The following is a 20082-nucleotide window of genomic DNA, read 5'->3' as shown; positions in this document are numbered from 1 at the left end:
CTGAGACACACCAGCAGCTACAGACTCCCTTTAGCTGCTCTGTCTGGATTAAAGCTGAGCTTCACTTTCCTCTTTGTGCCATTTGTCTGTGAAACAAAAGAACGTACACTTTGATTTACCTTCTGCAAACAATCAACACAGTTTTCAGGAAATAAAGACACAAATTAAGGGGAAGACAGCAACTGAAAGCTTTGAGTTCCCACATCGATCAAATGATGAGCTGCAATTTGTAAAACACATCAAATATCAACTTGCTGCCGCTGCGGTGGAGAGGTGATGGAGTCGTGGTGCAACAGGAACGTAACGTCTCATAAACATGAGGTGAGGCTTCTCAGTTGGTTCCTATATGTTGATCCGTGCACAAATAAAGACATGATCCTCTCTCTTTCAACTGCTTCTCTGGGGTTATATCTGCTTTTCCAATCATTTTCAAGTGCAACCATGATTTAAGTAATTATTCATAACGATCTCAGACCTAATTCTGCCTTACAGGGATTTACTCCAATATTCAAAACCACTTCTACAAAATTCAAGCCACGTGGATTCTGCTGGGTTTTCATTTCACGTGGCGAAGACATTTTAACTAAGTTATTGTCGCCTGCCTATCTGTCACTGTCTCTGTCCATCTCTCACACTCACACACACTCACACACTCACACACACACACACACACACTCACACACACACTCACACACACACACACAGTCACAAACTCACTCTCAGTCATGTGGAACTAAAGAGGAGCATGTGTCGCAGGTCAGCCTCCCTTTCACCTTGCAGGTGGCAGACACAGCTGTTACAAACACACACACACACACACACACACACAGGGGTGTACACTGGGAGTTTTCACTGGATATCCTGCTTTTTATATTTGGACATTTTAATATTTCCACTGACAGTGTTTGACAGCTTAACCCGAGCTTGACATTTATTTATTCCTCCATGTTTGTTTTCTGAATTGTGATGACTTCATCTACTTTCCTCGAGCACAAAGCCACAGGCGGATTTCAGCAGATGTGCAGACTGACAGCAGCATCGACTCCGCCAGTGAAGTGACAGTGAACCTAAGCGGTACAGTACACAGGTGTAAGTGTGGATATTTCTGTCACCTCTGTGGTTCTCCCTCCGCATGATACAACGCGCTGAACTTTAATAAAGACGATATTCTTTTGATGCATTCGTCTCGACTTCAAATAATGAAAAATATTGATTTGAAACAGCTTTAAGTCGATATTACTCTGTCACCAGGGACGGGGAACAGGAGGCCATTAGGAAGCGTATAGCGCCATCTAGTGGAGGAGGAGAGCAACCCTGGCTCAATGAAAATCAAAACATACAGGCACACTTTGAGTAGTTTTTCTAACTTAATTTGAAGAAGAAGGAAAATATAACAGATGTTTCTCCGGGCTGTTTTGTTTTCATCATCTACTTCTTCACTCAATCTTATGAACAACACAAAGCTTTTATAATCTTTAATAATCTATTTTTCTGACTCTTTCTGTCTCCCTCTCTTGCTCTTTCTCTAAAGGTTTTTCTTTTACCTTCATTACATCGAGAGCCACATAATGTCTGAAGGTCCAAGAACAACATGTTACCAAAAGGTTGTTTGTTGACAATGTTGACAAACTAAATATAAAAAAATAATAGTTTTGTAGTTATTTAAAAAAACAGAATTCAAACAGATGTTCAAAAAAGAAATGTCTGTGAACCTTTTCATGGATTTATTTTAATACACATATAATTTTCTTTGTTAGTGATTGAATATGTTCCAGTTATCAACTACAGACACTTTATCTTAAAAGTGAGGTTCTCTAAAGGGATTATTTTCCAAACGTTCACGTTCACAACAGCATAAAGAAAGTTAAAGTTAGGTTGAATTGCGAAAACCCCCCAAAAAAGGTAAAATTTGCTTCAAAGTTACTTTATGAAGTAAAGAACGTGTTACTTTATGCAAATGAAGGGGAAATTCACCCAGAAACTCTGAAGTGATTTGCCACAAAAATGACAAAAGGAAACGTTGCATAGTTGTAGAACAGGAAATATATATAATCGGACTGGATGACTGTCTGTGCTGCAGGAAATGTTTGTAGTGCTATATTGCATAGTTCTTTATTCAGCATTTACACACACACAAACACACACACACACACACACACACAGACACACACACACACACACACGAAAGAGAAGCAACTTCTTCACTTCCAGTCAGTCTTCTCCATGACAATTTATATTAGTTTGTTGTAATTGGCAATACGCATGATAGTTGGATAGATAGATAGATAGATAGATGGATATATGGATAGATAGATAGATAGATAGATAGATATATGGATATATGGATAGATAGTAAGATAGATAGATGGATATATATGGATATATGGATAGATAGATAGATAGATGCACTTTATTGATCCCAAATTGACAAATTATTGAGTTACAGCAGAATGTCAAGGGCAGTGCATATAGAGCGAAGTGGCAATAAAACAGATACGAAGAATTAAATTAATATATAGAATGTAACATTAAATGTACTAAAAACTGATCATACTCCCTAAGTAAATGGCAAACAATAAAGTACTACAATACACGGTAAAGTACTGAGGTATAATAGTAAAAAGAATAAGCCTATAGACAAATAACAAATAATACGAATAAATTCATTGTATTGAATCTCAATTTACGGTTTGATTTCGTGAGAACGTTGTGATGGAAATCTGGAGATACAAGAGGCTGGAAACAACAAAGTTATCTACGTGTATTTAATAAGGGGCTTTCTGCAGAAAGGATCAACACAGGGAGACCACAAGGATCTCAGAGTGAGGATGAAGAACAGTCAAAAACACAGATCTTATATAGGAGGATTTAGGGCTGTCCTTCTGAACCAATCCAGGAAGGATACATGGGTGGGGGAAGGAGAGGAATCTAAACATTAGCAGCTGATTAACATGTGTTTCCTTAGGTGATAAGAAGACATCCACTCCTTCCTTTGATGGGAAATTAAGTAACAAATGGTCTCAACATATTTCAACACTAACAGTTCCGACCATAAAACAGCTCAAGTCATAAAAGTCTCTTGTCAAGGCTTCAAATGCTTACTATCTAAATACAAAATAGTTTGTCAACCTTGCTTAGTTAATTTTTCTACTACAACGTCGGGGAAAGTCCTGGTCTCTGCTTGTCAAACTGGTTTTCATGCCTTCTTCGCTGATAGCAACACATCAGAAAATCACTTCATTCATGCAGAAAATTAAAATAGGACATAAATACAAACTGTTCATTCTGTGACGAGCATCCAGAAACAGTCTTGCACCTTTTTTGGACTTTGATATAACACCAAGACATTTTTATAAAGACCCCTGTAAGTTTAGTATTGATCATATTTTTTAAATAATTGTCATAATTTTGGGGAAATTTGGTATGTGGTTTGTTTAACCCCCCTCCCCAAATAAAAATGATAAATGCAAATATATCAATAAAAGACCCTGTTTTATTTTATTTCTGAAAGACCTATGTGAATCTAATTTCCAAATCATCCAAAATAAAGGCAGTTAAAACTTTTAATATAGTTCAATCCTATATAATATATATTGATTTATATTGTACAACACCCCTGGCTTCTATGTTCCTGTTTGTTATTGTGTACAACCCACATAATCATAACAATAATCATAACAATAATCAGGTGGAGCAGGAAACCTCATCTGAAAGAGAAAAAGAAAAAAAACTGATAAACATCTGTGGACTCGCCGTCGTGCTTTGATGACGTAATCGCGGGGACTTTCCGGATACGTCACTCGGGGCTTCCGCGTTACGAAGCTAGCGCTACATCCGCGCTCATGTCGCTTGACGCCGTTAAAACGTCGCCGCGTCGCACCGCAGTTCACGTTAAACACACCATGAACACGCCGGAGGCTCCCAGCGTGGCCGGCGGGGCCGAGTACTGAGTCGTCGCGGTCCGGAGCGACGGTCCGACCGAGAAGCGGAATGTCAACAACGCGGCCCCTCCTCGGAATGCGACGAGTCACCGAGCTAGCGTGCGCGGAGCAGCCGGGCGGCAGGCTCCCCGCGGCGGGCAGGCAGCAGCCGCCGGAGGACGGTGCCACCGTGGACGAATTCACGGTCCCGGAGGAGAAGGAAGACGAGCTGAAGTGCGCCAGGCCCCGGGTGGAGCAGGTCTTCAAAGTGACGTTCACCATCATCGGGCTGCTGGACCACACGGGACAGCCGCACGGCAGCAAGACCTCCCGGCAGATATGGCTGCAGCTCCGGGGGAACCGGGACGACGTGTCCAAGGCGAAGGTGAAGTTACTCAAAGCTGCTTCTCTCCCCTCACACACACACACACACACACACACCGACCTGCGGGGGTTCGATGCCCAGTGTCCGTGTCGCCTTGTGTCTGGTGAGCAGGTGTATCACGGTCCTGTGATTGTCTCCAGGCTCCTCAGCTTCATGTCAACACTTCACATCCTCAGAGACACACTGAGCTCACACAGGGGTTTCAATATGGGTCTCATATGATTAGATGTTGTCTATAAAGGCTGAAACACACCTGGTTTAACTCTGTGGAAGTTTCTGCAGCTCAGAGATTCAAACAGCTCATGTGGTTCATGTCACAACATCTGCATCACAGACAGGTATAAGTTTTAACATGTGTTTTACATAAGTCTGTGTTGTCCTCGTCTACAAAGCCTGAAACACACAAGGTATAACTTTGTTGCTGTAGCTCAGAGATTCAAACAGCTCATGTGGAAGTTATAACATCTGCATCACAACACGATTTATCACAAAACATCAATGAAAGCAACAGCAGATATAACTTTCCCAAACTGTTTAAACATATTTAAGATCATGGGATAAACACACATGTCCTCACATTTGATTTAGTACGAATAGATGGACTTTATTAGACTTTATTGGACAGTTGTTTTAATAATAATAATGACTTTATTGATAATTATAAAAAGAAGAGACTGTATCTATTTAGGACATTTCAAAAAACGGGTTTACAAAGTGCTTCACGAAGATAAAACCTGAAAACGCCTGCAATTACAAAACAAGTTAATTCAAGAGACAGTTGATAAAATGAAGCAATAAAACAAACCTCTGGTTAAAAGCAGGAGAATGAGAACAACAATAAGATAAAGTGGTAAAATGAACCAACATGAAGTTAGACAGTTGTGTTTTTATAAGAGCACAGTGAGGTAGTGAGTCTGATGAGGGAGGTTGTGTGACGGCTGTGAAGGCCTCACCTCCGTCATCCTAGTTTCTAAATGATGTTTGGTTTCATTACTCTGTGGCTGCTGAACATTTGGATGAAGTCACTTGATGCGTTACTGCTGCTGCTGTTAATTGTTGATTTAGGTCAAACTCGGCTCAGTTTGATTCACTCACTTTCGTTTTCCCATAACAGGTCTGCGTTGTGGCGTCATGACCAGACACTCGAATTACACTCTGTGGAGCGCGTTCTTCAGTCAGGTCCCAACTGTCCCACACTCATAGATATCAGTTATACCTTAATATTCATAATAGAGAAACAATGTTTTATCCCTTTGAATCTGTTGAGTAGTTTTTTTGGTGTAATCTTTCTTACAAACAAACCAGCCTCCTTGTCCGAGGTAACGAAAGTTGTCAAGATGTGAAGAATTCATGTTCAAATTGGCAGAATACTTTTCTTAAGGGAGGAAACTACGTTATCGGTTAATTTGCCGGTTATTTTCTCAATAAGTGGATTCATTTTTTAGTTATATCATATCAAAAATAAAAAAAGTTTCTGCTGACCAGTTGCCGAAAAACAATTTACCTTAATCAGTGTAATGTACGACAAGAAAAGCTTTAATCCTCAACTGAGAATATGAAACTGATAAACTTTTCAAATTCTTTATTACAAAAAATACTCAAATTAATATTGGATCATCAAAATAATTGACTCTGATCACACATTCACAGTTATCAGGGCTGATTTTGGATTCACTATCCAACTTCTGCATGGTGACTAAGTCAGGAATGGAACTACCAACCCCTCTGGTTAATGGACAACACGCTTTGAGCCACAGCAGATTCAGATTAAAGTGGAGATCCAATCTTTTTAACTATGTTTTATAAAAAAAACTATATAATTTAGGTTATCATACTAATCACTTTATTTTATACTTATAGTTCTACTAGAAGACCTAAGCAATCAGGACAAGTCTGATAGTTTGGCGTTGGCGGAGCTTTTCTCTTGAACTGATGATGATTTGAAACACAGCTGTCATCTGAACCCGAGATCTATTTAGAAATCCTACATTCTGCTTACCGATGCAAAGCAGCGGTCTATATCTGTTGATTTGATTGCGATGTGATTTCCCGTACGCGAGTATTGGTCACACTTCTGTATCTCGTGTCATGAGTCTCACTTTGGTGCGTAAGTCTGCAACCAGCTGGTCCCGGCTCTGCCAGTCAACCGAGAGTGCGATGCTGAGAAGGACATTTCACCGTCGGCCTGAGCGACTCATAATGAGGATTCTACACAAGTCAAACGTGACTTTCTGAATTGGCCATACCATCCTGAAGTTGGGAAATCACTGCTGGTAACCCCATGAATGGCTTTCCAGTAATCTAGTTTCTTAAGGGTTGAGCAACCGTGACAAAAGTGCTGCACATGATTTGAAAATAGTCATAATTGTTATCGTCTCTTTAAAACACTCTGCCACAGTTTGCTGTTACTTCTCAGAGCTTGGACATGTGGATGATATAAATCTGTTTGACTTACAGAAGGAGAAATACAGTTTGTTTTATTATCTGAAGTTTTGGTTGTTATCATCTATCTTCTGCTCTGTAGTGTTTTGTGGCTTTGACTAAACAGAAGTCTAAGTCTGACTCTAGACCAGTTTAGTACTTTTTCCGTGGAGACTTTATGCCGGAACGCAAATGTCCGAGTCATTAGCGCCGGACATTCCCCGGAATTTTTTCCCACCTGTCCCATAGTATAATGTCAAGTGCTTGAAACATTATCAACACACATTTTCCAGACATTTTCCTGCTGGGCTCACTCTTATATTTTCCGTTTTCCCAGGGGGCTGCCCGGAAAAGTTGTAGAAGATGTCTGAAGCAACTGACTCGGGACATTTGCGTTCTCACTCACTGTCCATTTGGAAAATGTCTGGCAGCTTTAATAAGTAACCTCACATAAAACCTGTCTTTAAAACTATTCTCTTTGTGAAAGCTTTTTAAGTTCATACCGAGAACGTTTAACCTCATGAACCACGCCAGACATAATCATAATGTATTATTTCTACCTATTGAATGCCACATTTCTATTTTTACTTCGAGTCATTTAAAAACCTGCACGTAAGTATGAGGAGCATGTGACCGCAGATTTGATAATTGCAGGTCCAGACGCACTGGAAAGTCCATGTCATCTGTTTCATTTCTAAAAAGCCTCACCCAAGTATTTACTGATCTGATTCTCTATCAATGCTGATATCTGTTCTTTCTTTTTTTACTCCCAATGAGTCATCGCTGAGTCATTTAACATTCTTGGTTCCTTTCTTTTCTACACATTCACTCTTAAAATATGTGACACACACACACACACACACACACACCTGGATCTGATTCATCCAACCCTTGTCCCCGTGAGGAGATTCCCTGATTAAATGACTAGTTTAGTTTCAGCACATGTCACCTGTCGACGTGTCACGAGTTAAGAGGTCGATTGAATGAGCAGCTTTTGAGAAACTACAGTTTCTTCTGTTATTACTTGGATTACCTATTGTTTGCTGTTGTTTTGCTTATTAAACTCATCTTCACTGCTGTATTAGTCAGATGATGTTAATTAATTATAGCTTCTTCTTCTCATTGTGCAGGAATATGTGCGAGGACTTTGTGACCCAGAGCTGAAGAAAGAGGAGCGCTACCCGGTGGACATGCACTGTATCTTTGCTGGGGCCCGCGGCCTCTTCCTGGACCGGCTCGTACGGGACACGAGTGCCGAGGTCCAGGTGCTGGAGCCGGGTCGCCTGCGGCTGGTGGGCCAGGCCGAGCCTGTTGTGATGGCGCAGAGCAGAGTTCAGCAGTTTGTAGCACTATTCCAGGTACGAGTCTAATTAATCAGTCACCTCACACAGTTTCACTATCCAGCAGTTTAACCTAAAGGATGGATGGATGGAAAAGTTGGGACCTGTAAAAATAGTTTTTTTCAAAAATATCACCTTCTTTTATAGGAAATTGCAATGGGTATTTTCACTTTACATTAACCTTTACATTTTCCTAAATCATTATATTTAATTGATACAAAATAAGGAGGATGATTGATAATGGAAATGTGCAGCACTGTGGGCCATCACATCTCATTCTCTGTGTTTGTGTTGTCCAGGAGAAGCGGAGTCTACCCGGTGACAGAGAGCCTTCGGTGAAACGAGCGTTCAAATCCTTCGTTGAGGAACAAGATGATAAATACACCATGGAGCTTCTTCTGCTGCCCAGTGCCCTGAAGGAAGAGTTACTGGGACTGGCTCACAGCCCCACCAGCACAAACACATCCTCACTGGTTAGTGGAGGCGTCTTTAATGCGTCTGTGGCAAAGGTTGTACAGATGCATCAAGTGTTGTTTCAGTTTGGAAAATTCTGCCACAATTAAAATGTATTAACTTGTAAAAATCAAATGGTTCAATATAAGTGGGTTAAACTTTTATTTTTAGTTTAGTTATGATTAACCATGCCATGTACTAAATACAACATTACCATGGGAAGTGTTGGTGTTTAAGAGCAGCTTTGATTATAGTTTCCTATCTGAGGTGATTGGTATTTTCTTTCCTCAACCAGACTCTGCATCTCAGCACGGCCGAGGTCGACCAGGACCGCTCGCAGAGCAACACGCCAGTGACGGAGCTCTCCAACCGCATCTTGGACACCAGCTTTGAAGAGAGAGGGGCCACGGTGGGATCTGTGGGCGGAGCCGGGAAAGCGGGAGCAGGGATAGGTTTAGTTGCAGACACCGTCCTGCTCAACGGCACTCGGCCCTCACACAAGCGGCGCTCGTCTGAGAGCGAGACTCGGGACACAAAGAGACAATACTCTCTGGAGCGGAGAGACGAGTCGCCAGAGAGAGCGAGAGAGCGACAGAGGGACAGAGAGGGCCAGGGAGCGGGTAGCAGCTGTAGATCCAAAACGCCCTCTGCCTCATCGTCTCTCTCCTCCTCTGCTAAAGCAAACACAGTCGGGCCGATCATGCCTGACGCCGCTGAAGGCATCTCAGACGAGGGGGAGGCAGTCAGCCCAGAAACCAACCTCCGCTGCCTGGTCAATTTCTTCAGGTGAGAGTCGAAACAGTTTCAAGTCCCTGCTGATGATTCTGTTATTAATGAGTCAGGTCTATGAGCCTGATGACAGGAATTGTGTTCTATGTTCTATGTTCTCAAATATGAATTTGTGTTCTTGGTCGGACCAAACAAGACTTTTGAATTAATTTAATAAAGGTCACTTTAGGAATAAGGAGATGAGATTGTTCACTGTTTTAAAATTGTCTTTTACAAACTAAATAATTAGTTGTTTTAATTATCAGCAGATGATTTTCTACAAATAAAGTTCAGTGTAACAGTCAGAATCAACTGCGCTCAATCTGTGTAAAAATATATTCTGAAGTTCAGCCGGAGCTAAAATGAGGCTTCGGACTGGATCAGTCAAAACAAGTACAACATTTCCCTCTGTGATCTCAGTGTAGTGTTTCCAGTCTGAGCAGCAGCGGTGGCATCTAAACAAACAAGTTTTCTTTAATGGTCGTTCATTCTCTTCTGCCAATTAAAAGATGTTAAAACTAAATGTCTCCAGGACCATGGGTTACCAGCAGGAAGTGGTGGAGCGAATTGTCAAGGAGACAGGACAGACGGAGGACACCTTCCTCGTCCTGGAGAAGATCGTTGAGGAGACCAAGCGCTGTGAGGAGGGCTCAAAAGGAGGCGACAAAGAGAGACGGCCCACCTCCATAGGCTCCTCAGACACGGCGTCCTCCTCATCCTCGTCCTCCTCGTCCTCCACAGTCTCTCGTCTCAGAGACAAGGAGCTCAGCAGAGCGCTGGTCGACCCAGGCAGGTCTAAAGAGAACATTAAGCCCAACCAGCCCGGGAGCAGCAGCAGTAATGGGATGGGCCACCGGAGGCAGTGCAGCGGCAGCGAGGCGAGCACTCAGCAGGTATTTCACTTCATAGAGAACTTGTTACTTCCTTCTTTTCTTTCTCTTCTTTGATAGAAGAACAAAAATCACGGAGCAGGATCATCTGTTGCAACATGATAAACTTTCAAATGACTTGTCATCGTTATGTCATCACCTGTGAAAGTTTTGTCACCTTAACATCTGTCATAACTCATTGTATCATCCATCTTAACTCTGATCTCTACTTCTCTTCACTTCACCTCATTTCCAATAAACTGCTTCATATCTTATGACTCCTCTGATTGGTTCATCACATGAAAGAATCACGTGGTTGATCCATTTAAATGGCATTGTGCCTCATTAATGAAAATCTCATTTCAGGCGATCACAATCAAGAGGAGCTCCAGTGCTCAAGGAGGAGCAGGAAACTATGAGGTCATTACCATTGTCGACGACGATGATGTCATCTTCTCCGATACCAAACCAGCAGACGGCAGTATGTCCCGTTTGTTCGCGGCACAACTCGACACCCACTCGGGATCCAGAACCGACTACCTGGCTCGGGGCGTGGGCGGCGGGAGTGGCGTCCCTCAGAGGGACTACCTGTCCCGGGGCGGGGCTCAGACTTTGGGAGGATCGGTGAAGGTCGAGAGTGTGACGGCACTGCGCAGCACGCCTCAGTGGCTGGCGGCCACCACCAGCTCCCTGGCCTCGACTCCCAGTGTAGGTATTAACCTAAAGTCCCCCCCACCCCCACCCCGCCACTTACAACAGTGTTTTGTGTATCGTCACTTTAAACATTCCTATCGTGAATGATGCACAGTGGAACTAAAAGGTTTGGGCATAATCATGTTTAGATCATTAACTTACATTAATCAAGTCCACTTACAGTGTCTTTCAATGCATGAACACATAAGCTGAAGTTTTTTGTCAGATTTATTAATTTCCAACTCTTTATCTCTTGTCCTCCTCAGTCGGCTCAGTCCATCAACCGCCCCTCGGCCTTCCCCTATCAGACCATCGGCCACATGGGTTTTCACGGGGGCTTGGCCAAGAGCCCTCCTGCCAACGACCCCCCCGCACCTCCAGTCACCGGTCTGGGTCGTTTTCATCAGTCGCTGAGGACGCCCTACACCCTGAAGCTGCCGAATGAGCCGGGGCGTCCAGAGCTCAGACACATTATCATCGATGGCAGCAATGTGGCTATGGCGTGAGTCTACTCATTCTCACACACACACACACAAAACCCAGAAACCCTTGTATTTACTGGAACATCTTAACCCATAAGTTCCTCTCCAGTAATCCCCCATAATTTCCTCTTAACATTACGAAAACAAAAATACCAGGTAAAGGCCGAGTATGACAGTAAGAGTCGTAGCACACTGCTCTGACTCTTGCTTCGCTCTTCTTGATTTCGTCACTCTCTGCCGATGTGTCATCACGGTTTCGATTCCAGATGACCTTACCTCGACCTCTCACTTTTACAACCACTTCCTGTCATGTTCTGTTCCCCTTCCTCTCTCCCTCACTCGGTCTTTACCAGAAGTACGCTGAAGCCGAAAAAGCTTTCATCAGTCTTACATTCTGTTAGAAATACAAAGTTTGACACACAACCATGAGTCTATTTGTGTGTTCTTCCTGTTGAAAGGAAGGTTCTTGTCTTTCCAGTGTTGCCAGTATGTTTGCTTGTTGTGGGAACTTTTGTGTTTCTCTAGAGTTGTAAGGTCTCAACCTTACTGTGTAAAGAACGTCTGGCCATTTGGTGCAGATCCTAATACAAATCTGGATCTAGGGAATTTAGATGTGCTTTCATAGGAGGACTGTTATGAGCTCCTTTCTAGGTTTCATTTAAAATGGCCGCTGCTGCTTTAAATTATAAGTGATGGTCTCAGTGCAGGTTTGAGAATCAGGATCTTATCTTGATCCTGATCTTGATCCTGGTCTGGTCTGAGGTTGTACAAACATGTAAAGTTGCTCTGAAGATCTCTGCAGCCTCAGGTTACCTCCAGGTTTAAATGGTATATTACTGGTTGCATCATCTTTGCCCAGTGTGGTGTCATTCATCGCTTTCTCTTTCAACTGGTGGAACTTCCCCTGAGTTGGCATCGCAGCTCTGACCCACAGACGAAACTGTTCTTGCCCTGTCGTCCGTATGTGTGTGTGTCTGTATGTGTGTGTGTGTTTTTGTTTGCGCATATTCTTGACTGTTGATATAAGTGCGACCTTTCCACCTCGTTGTTTTGTGTCGGTAAAATGAACGTCATGTCACAGATGTTTATTATCAGCCGTCTACACTGCACACGTACCGGAATGGTGTTTGTAGTTTTCCACAGTGAGTCAGTGCCACAGACTGAGTCAGTGCCATTGACTGTAGATCGAGATTGAAGATGCTTCTAATATGACACAACCCATCTTGGTCCCTGTCCCATCAGCATCAGACCATTTCCAGTGACCTATCCTTTACTGGCTGCTAAATATTTAGCGTCTGAAGCAGCTGCTGTGGCCGTTCTCTGCTTCACCACAGCTCATGTGAGGCCTCATGCTGAACAGGATGATCGAAAAGGGAAGTGGCCAGCGCAGAAGTAACTGACAGAAATTCACATGACGAGGAAGAGGAAAGAAAAGTGAACAGAAGCTTCATTCATTTACAAGTTGGGGGATTATATTTTTTATTTATCAAACTAAAAAAGAAGCAGAGTGATGACTGCTGCATTTCCTTGCAACTTAAAATTGCTTCTCACGATGATTAGAAAAATATCAATAAATAAAAAAGTTGCTGTCTGTTTCTCCTGTGCTCAGGATCACATGCAGGGTTTTGAGGCTTATTAATGTGGCGCAGATTAATTTTAAACAAATGCACACCAGGCCGTCAAATGCACTGACAACCCCAGCCCCTGCTTGTTTGTGTTTGACACTTGTTGTGTTGTGGGTCTGCGGCTCGACAGCTTCCTGCTCAGGTGATGCCGGGTTAATCTCGGGGAGTTTCTCGTCTCTGCTGGAGATTGTTGTTTTTGTGGTTTTCTGCTGTAGCTACCGTGTTGTTGTGTATCCGCCGTCTGACGTGCGCGTACACGCTGTTCACGTCACTATCAACAATCTTGGTCATGCGACGGTGTTTGAGTGTGTGTGTGTGTGTGTGGTTGTTTGGGTGCTGTTTTGTTGTGAGTACTACCAGACTAACAGGGCTAGTGTTTACCATAGAGACCATTGAAAGCCAGTTTGAAGTCAGGTGCTAATTATATAATAATAAGCATGCATTATTTTTATTTCAGAGCTTTATATTTCCCCCTTAATTTTCCTTTTTTTTTTACGTTCTTCAGAATCAGAATTCTTTTTATTGCCATGTATATTTGCACATTCAGGAAATGACCTTGGTGTGGTTGGTGCACTGTACAAACAACAATATAAAAACAACAATATATACAGTAAGAGAGTTATGGGCACCAGCGGTTCTAAGGTGCAGAGATTGGTGATAGTGCCAATAATATAAAGTTATAAATTATGTGCTCATCCGCTAATACCCAGAGGTTTTAATGCAGCATAAATATTGACCCTTTTTTACCATTTTATTTTGCTGTCAGAATTCAGACTGTGAAATGAATGCATGGGGAAGAGCTTGGAAAAATCCCTCATTGGATCAGTTAAATTATTTGTGGTTTGCACAGGACACTTTGTTCTGCTCATAGTCGCAATGTGTTGCATGCGGTTCATTATCTGTTGTGTAATGCTTCCGCTGTCGGTGGTTGAGTTGTTTGGGGGGGGGGTGGGAGATCCCCATCCAGATTCAGATCCAGATTCAGATCCAGTATCAAATCAACTTGAAGGATCAGGTCTAAATCTTTTCAGTCCCTTATGAAGCAGTTTAGTTTTTAAAAACTGCAGTTAATTCAAATTCTATGGAGCCTGGGACGGGACATGGAAAGAGAAATGCTGGTTGTTGGGGGATTAGAAGCCGGTGATGATGTGTTGATTATTGATTAATATCGATCCTTCTTACAAACCACTTATACCGTAACTTAAATCAATTTTTATCCAGTCATGAGACACTCTACTGCCGTCAAGTGCATTTTTCATTTGTCTGTTTCTTCCTCTGATCCTCGTCTCTGACTGTGTCCCTCCTCTTCTCCAGTCACGGCCTCCATCGGTTCTTCTCCTGTCGAGGCATCGCCCTGGCTGTGGAGACGTTTTGGAGGCGGGGGCCACAGAGAGATCACGGTGTTTGTCCCCCAGTGGCGTCAGAAGAGAGACCGATTCACAACAGGTACGACAAAGTGTTTCTCATTGTTTTGGCTCCGGGGGCTGACTTTAGTGTGAAGGAAGAAGATGTTCAACTTTTTATATTTAATCAAAAGCAAACATTAAAGAGTCCGTGTACACAACTCCAACAAAACACGGGAGTTGTTGACTTTAATAAGTCACACCCTCTTCGAGCATGCAGAATCCAAACAAACCTCACTGTGTACGTGTCAGTCTCATTTAACACTGATTTAACTGTTGTTACGTTATTACAGAGCAACATTTTCTAAACCAGCTGGAGGACCTGAGGCTGCTCTCCTTCACGCCGTCCAGAGAGGTCTGTGGTCAGAGGATTTGCTCTCACGATGACAGGTACACACCCACATCCTTAAAAATGATCTCACCTTTCAAAACACAGCTACACGGTGCTTCCTAATAAGCAAGACAGCAGAAGTTCTACGGTTAAATTAAAGATGAAACTGATTCTAACACTGGCGGCATAAGTTCCTGGATCATATCCTCTGGTCCCTTTCGCTTTTAACCTCGTCTCTGGATCAGTGAGAAAGACTCTGACAGAGGATCTCAGGCAACCTGAAGGTTCATACAGGATGAAATAAGATCTAAAACATATTCAGGTGCTCAACTAGATCTTAACATCAACCAGTGACACTAAAACAAAGGTTTTCATTAAAGGAGTCACATTTTATAGAGACAGTAACCAGCTCAGAATCTTTTCATATCCAGTGGTGCAGATACAAGAGATTCAATCATAAGCCAGCAGGTAAAAACCCGGGATTGTTTTATTATTTTTTGATATTTTGGTTCTATATTCAGCTTGTTTCCTCCGACATGAACATTTTCTCAATCGTCTAAAGTCTACATCCACAGGACTACATTTTATTGTTATAACACAGCACACCTGCCACACGACTCCAGTGTTTTTGAGTGCCTGAAACTGAGAAGTTTGAAAACGCTGCTGGCCCCATTTTAAGTTTAGGACTCCCGGACTGAGTTGAAGTATGAACAGTCAGTCACACACGCATAAAACGAATTAGTATGGATGTTATCACCCTATATTTACATAAAGACATGGATAAGAACACTAACAAGATTAAAAGAATGTTTGGTTTTTAAAAAGTTTTATATTATCATTGAAATGAGTGAAATCCTGATGCATTTCTGTGGTCAGCGGCTCTATCAGTCCTATTTTAGGGCATTTTGTGTGAGGGATGAGTGAATAACCTGAAACTCATCGTGACTCTGCACACAGGGTTCCCCTCTAGCTGTGGATTCACATCTGTGGACTTTGAACAAAGGGAAAATCCTGATTATCTAATGCTCTCTCTCTCTCTCTCTCTCTCTCTCTCTCTCTCTCTCTCTCTCTCTCTCTCTCTCTCTCTCTCTCTCTCTCTCTCTCTCTCTCTCTCTCTCTCTCTCTCTCTCTCTCTCTCTCTCTCTCTCTCTCTCTCTCTCTCTCTCTCTCTCTCTCAGGTTCCTGCTTCACCTCGCGGAAAAGACAGATGGGATCATTGTCACCAACGACAACCTGAGGGACTTTGTGGACACGTCGGACACCTGGCGGAGGATCATTCAAGAGAGGTGACGGCACGTTACACGTCTCAATTAGTCATTCACTCACACAGCCCATTACGCAACATGATACTGGGAAGTCCACTGAGACTGGGACGAGCAATCCAAAGACCCTGTGTGTCCACAATGGGGCAGAGATTTCAGAATTGTACTTTTACAAATGAGAGAGTAGAAACAAAATTAAAAATTAAAAAAAAAATGATTGAAACTCTCAGGTACATCATTTTCACATCTAGGAATATTCAAATAAGATAATTTGGCTCGTGAAATGACAACATTATCATCGCATCATTTTAAATTATGTGTGTATGTTTTTAGTCATATAAGGTTTTCCTGGTTTAAGTCATACAGCACATGTCACCAGAGAGTGAAGACAGAGCCTTGAGGAGTTATCTGTGAGACTGTGTCGCCCTCTATTGGTTGTTAAGCAGATTTTTTTTATCACACTATATGACGTGAGGATTTGTTTCTGTGATTCTGAAAGTGACACATGAACTCATCTGCTCGGAGTTTCTGCTGATTGTTCATCGATAGAGAGATGAGAGAGGAAAATATAGATTTTTTATTTCTACCGTTAAATGTACATCTTGTTGAATGTCCTTGTGATTGACAGGCTGCTTCAGTTCACGTTTGTGGAGGACCTCTTCATGATCCCTGACGACCCTCTGGGTAAAAACGGACCTCACCTGGACGTCTTCCTGCGAAAAGACAACAGGTGTGTGAGGCCGGAGCTCAGTGACCTTTGACCTCCGTGCTTTGTGTGATCATCAACCCATTGAAGTCTCCGTGTCCTGGTCTTTAACAAACAGCCTGTTAACACATGTCACTCATCCCTTTCCTCTCAGGAGAGCTGCAGCCACCCCGCCCCCTCAGAGACCCTCAGACCTGCGGCCGACCAGCCAGCAGCAGCAGCCGGTCTACGTCCAGGCCCTGCACTCCGCTCCTCGCCCCCCCTCCTCCATACCCCGGCCCCCTGCCTCCCTGATGGCCCACCCCCCAGCGCACTGGCCCCACTCCGGTCCCCCTGAATGGCACCCACCACGCCAACCCCCCTCCCCGTCACCCTCGCCTCCGCCCCAGCGGTCCCCGGGCGAGACCTCGGAGCTGAAGAGGAAGCTGTACGACATCTTCCCCGACCAGAAGCAGCGGATCGACCGCATCCTCAGCGACAACCCGTACATGAGAGACCTGAACGCCCTGTCTGGGCTGCTGCTGGGATAAATGACTGTGCAGTGAGAATCACACACAACGGATCACTCACCCGCAAGGACATGCGCTCATGTGTCAGCCTGAATATAATTTATTTTGCCATCATCCAGCCTGGAGGACAGTTCTTTTTATATTATTATTTCACATTAAGCTTGATCATCAAACTAGCTGCTACTGGCAAAGAGTGTTTTGGGGGATTTGTTTTTCCTTTTTCTCTCTCTCTCCTTCCTCCTTTGCTTTCCACTCGATCCACAAGAACCACACCGAAGGATCAAAAGTGTTAATTCACCATCGTTGTCAAGCTGCAAAATCCAAATCCTGAGGTTCCATGAATGTGGGACGATCACCAGGAGGAAATGTTGTGGACCAAAAGTGGTGACCTGGTCTCGTGGGTCAGCTTCTTTCTCCAGAACCTCATTAAACCATCAGGCTTCCGACACCCCAGTCTCAGAGCTTTATCTCCATCAGATCATCGACACTCGCAGGTTTTTGCATGTTTTCAACACAGGACGTCCGCTCACACTGTCGGGCAGCAGCAGGGTATTGAAGTTGACGTGAGGGAACCATGTTAGAAGTTCAAGGGTTCATCATCAAAGAGGGAAATGTTTAAAAGTACCGCGCTTAAAACTTAATCTCCTCCACGACGCCTTTACTGGTTCAGTTCAACGAGGAGTCAGCGGTGGCGTCCTTTATCAGAGAGATGATGAGATCATTAGCTTTACCTACAAATAATAATTTGTGTAATTTCGGGACAGAATTCCCAGAAGCAACTTTGATTACAAAAGCAGAATAATTACATATAATCTAACTAAAGAAACGCACCTAGGCTTGTTATGGGCCGTTATTTTGAGGCTGTATAGATGGGTAGTAACAGCAACCTGTATTTTTTTATATAGATTATTATTATTATTATTATTATTTCCGAAATGGCTCACTTATTGTACATATCCAGTTTATTGAATCACTGCCCATCTCTACGCCCTCCGACTGTTTCCTGTATTTTCTGACCGGGCTCAATCTAAATTAAGCTTTTATTATCTCCTCCCTCCTCAGTCAGTGACACAAACTTTTTTAAGAGACCATTTCTTCTTCTCAGTGAGGAATTTGCTTTTTAAATTGTTCTCTCGCTTATAGGTGACATTTTTTTTTCGGCCAGACAATTGTTATTTAGAGAAACTTTCTCAATATTCAGATGAAATGTTCGATACATTTGAGAAATCAGCTCACCAGAGACATATTCTCTCGTTAAACCTGAAGTTTGAAGCCGAACTCAGGCGCTGAGTCTTCAGTTCCTGTTTCTGAACATCGCTTCAACGAGAGTTTGAGTTCAAGTTCAATTACAGAGTGAGTTGTTCAGGTTTGAGTCGCCATCCAACCGTGTTTCCAGGAGGATGCAGTTACTAGTTCTTCATCAGCGTTTTGTTTAACGAGATACTTTGCAAGTTATTGGTCTTTACACACTTGTGCTTCTGACCCTGGAAGGAAACAAACACTACAAGAGTTTGGATTTAATCAGTTTTGTTGATTGAATGAAACGGCCCCTTTTTTAAAAGAGTTTTCGGTTTCTCAGTCCAAAATCCAGCAAACACCGTATTTTTTATTTTAACTTGCATTTGTAATTAGTGTTAATAGCTGAATTCAAACCACTGAAGGTAAAAGACGATGTCGTGAGTTTAACACTGTGCCATTGACGAATCCTCCGAGAGCTTGTGTTGTTTTTTTCTACCCTCTCCCACCCGGAGAACCTGGAGCTGCAGCAGCTGAGTTTTGTATAATACAAACACTTTATCTCCTTGTAAAGAATAATCTGCACAAATCTTCACAAGGTGTCAAACGGTTCTGTTCATACTTTGTTGTTGTTGTGAGAAATCACTGAAGGACTTTTATTACTATATTTCTTAGGTGTATATTCATTTCTTCTTTTTTTTTTGTAAATACAAGCATTTTTTTGGCTACAGTGCACATATAGTTTTATGTATGTGGAAAATAAAACTCAATAAAAACGCAGCAGTTCCCATAAAGTCATGTTTGCATGGTTGGACAGTGTTGACTGTTTCTCCTCCTGTTCTGTCACCTACAGCGTTTCACCTCTTGTTTTCATGGAGTCAGTTTTTTGTGGGGCGACGTTACTGTGATGGCCAAAAATTTTGTATAAAGTATTAAAACGAACACTTAAAACATTTTGGGGAATCGTGCTTTTTTTGCTTTTATTGTGTATAAGAGGAACTTTGACAACTGGATGTTAGCAGTTAGCTTAGCTGCTTAGTCTAGCTTAGGGAGGTCACTAGTCATGGGTCAAGAAATACTCCAGCACAGAAAAACAGATGGACAAACAAGTATTTTCATATTACTTTATTGTGAGCTTGTATTGCATGTGGGTGCCAGGATGCAGTTGATAGAAACTTCCCTCCCTGGCTCTGACTCTGTCAGTGAACTCCCACTTTCACTTCTGCCAGTCACTCACTAGAGGTCAGTGCACGTTAAGCTGGAGCCACTGGAGGAAAATGTCTCATTGATTCAATGTGATTTCAACTGCACCTTCACATAGACACGTATCTGAGAAGTCACATGTTTAACAAGTCAGACCAGTGCATGAAAATGACAAAATGTAATATCTCTTTAATCCTGTTTCCACAGCCACGACCATGTGTTTACCATCGTCACCAAGGTTCCTTTAACTGTTTGTACATTATTGTGTTTTTTTTTTTTATACCTGTGCCATAGCAGTATGACCTTGATCACATATTTATTATTTTATTTACTACATATAATTGTTCCTGTGAAGATTCAGATCCGATCACGTGTCACCGCTACATTCCTGTGGCTTGTATTCTTGCAGCCATGAGAACGTGGGTCTGGTACAACCACCACCAGTTCTCCCCTCATGACCCACGTGGTGGTGACTG

The 20082-nt window shown here is 42.7% G+C and overlaps 1 protein-coding gene and 1 long non-coding RNA gene across 2 annotated transcripts in view; one reads left to right on the top strand and one right to left on the bottom strand.

Annotated features, from left to right (window-relative positions):
* Positions 1 to 4532, bottom strand: part of LOC128444663 (uncharacterized) — a 4815-nt gene extending 283 nt beyond the window's left edge. Inside the window, exons 1-2 of the long non-coding RNA XR_008339171.1 lie at positions 4366 to 4532; positions 1 to 86 (exon numbers count right to left, since the gene is read on the bottom strand). The exon at positions 1 to 86 is cut by the window's left edge and continues 7 nt beyond it. This is a non-coding gene — a long non-coding RNA (uncharacterized LOC128444663). The remainder of the gene's footprint in view (positions 87 to 4365) is intronic.
* Positions 3976 to 19357, top strand: n4bp1 (nedd4 binding protein 1). The gene is given in 13 exon segments (XM_053427251.1): positions 3976 to 4305; positions 7857 to 8084; positions 8366 to 8539; positions 8815 to 9305; positions 9820 to 10180; positions 10523 to 10864; positions 11116 to 11351; positions 14271 to 14337; positions 14339 to 14402; positions 14653 to 14749; positions 15869 to 15976; positions 16581 to 16682; positions 16813 to 19357. Coding segments are annotated over 13 exon segments (2961 nt in total). The 5' UTR covers positions 3976 to 3990; the 3' UTR covers positions 17189 to 19357.
* Positions 19358 to 20082: the final 725 nt, after the last annotated feature.

Source organism: Pleuronectes platessa, chromosome 7 (assembly GCF_947347685.1).
Source record: "Pleuronectes platessa chromosome 7, fPlePla1.1, whole genome shotgun sequence".
NCBI classification, from domain to species: Eukaryota; Metazoa; Chordata; class Actinopteri; order Pleuronectiformes; family Pleuronectidae; genus Pleuronectes; species Pleuronectes platessa.
The sequence above is the reverse complement of the archived record's forward strand: the minus strand, read 5'-3'. Positions and strand labels throughout refer to the sequence as shown.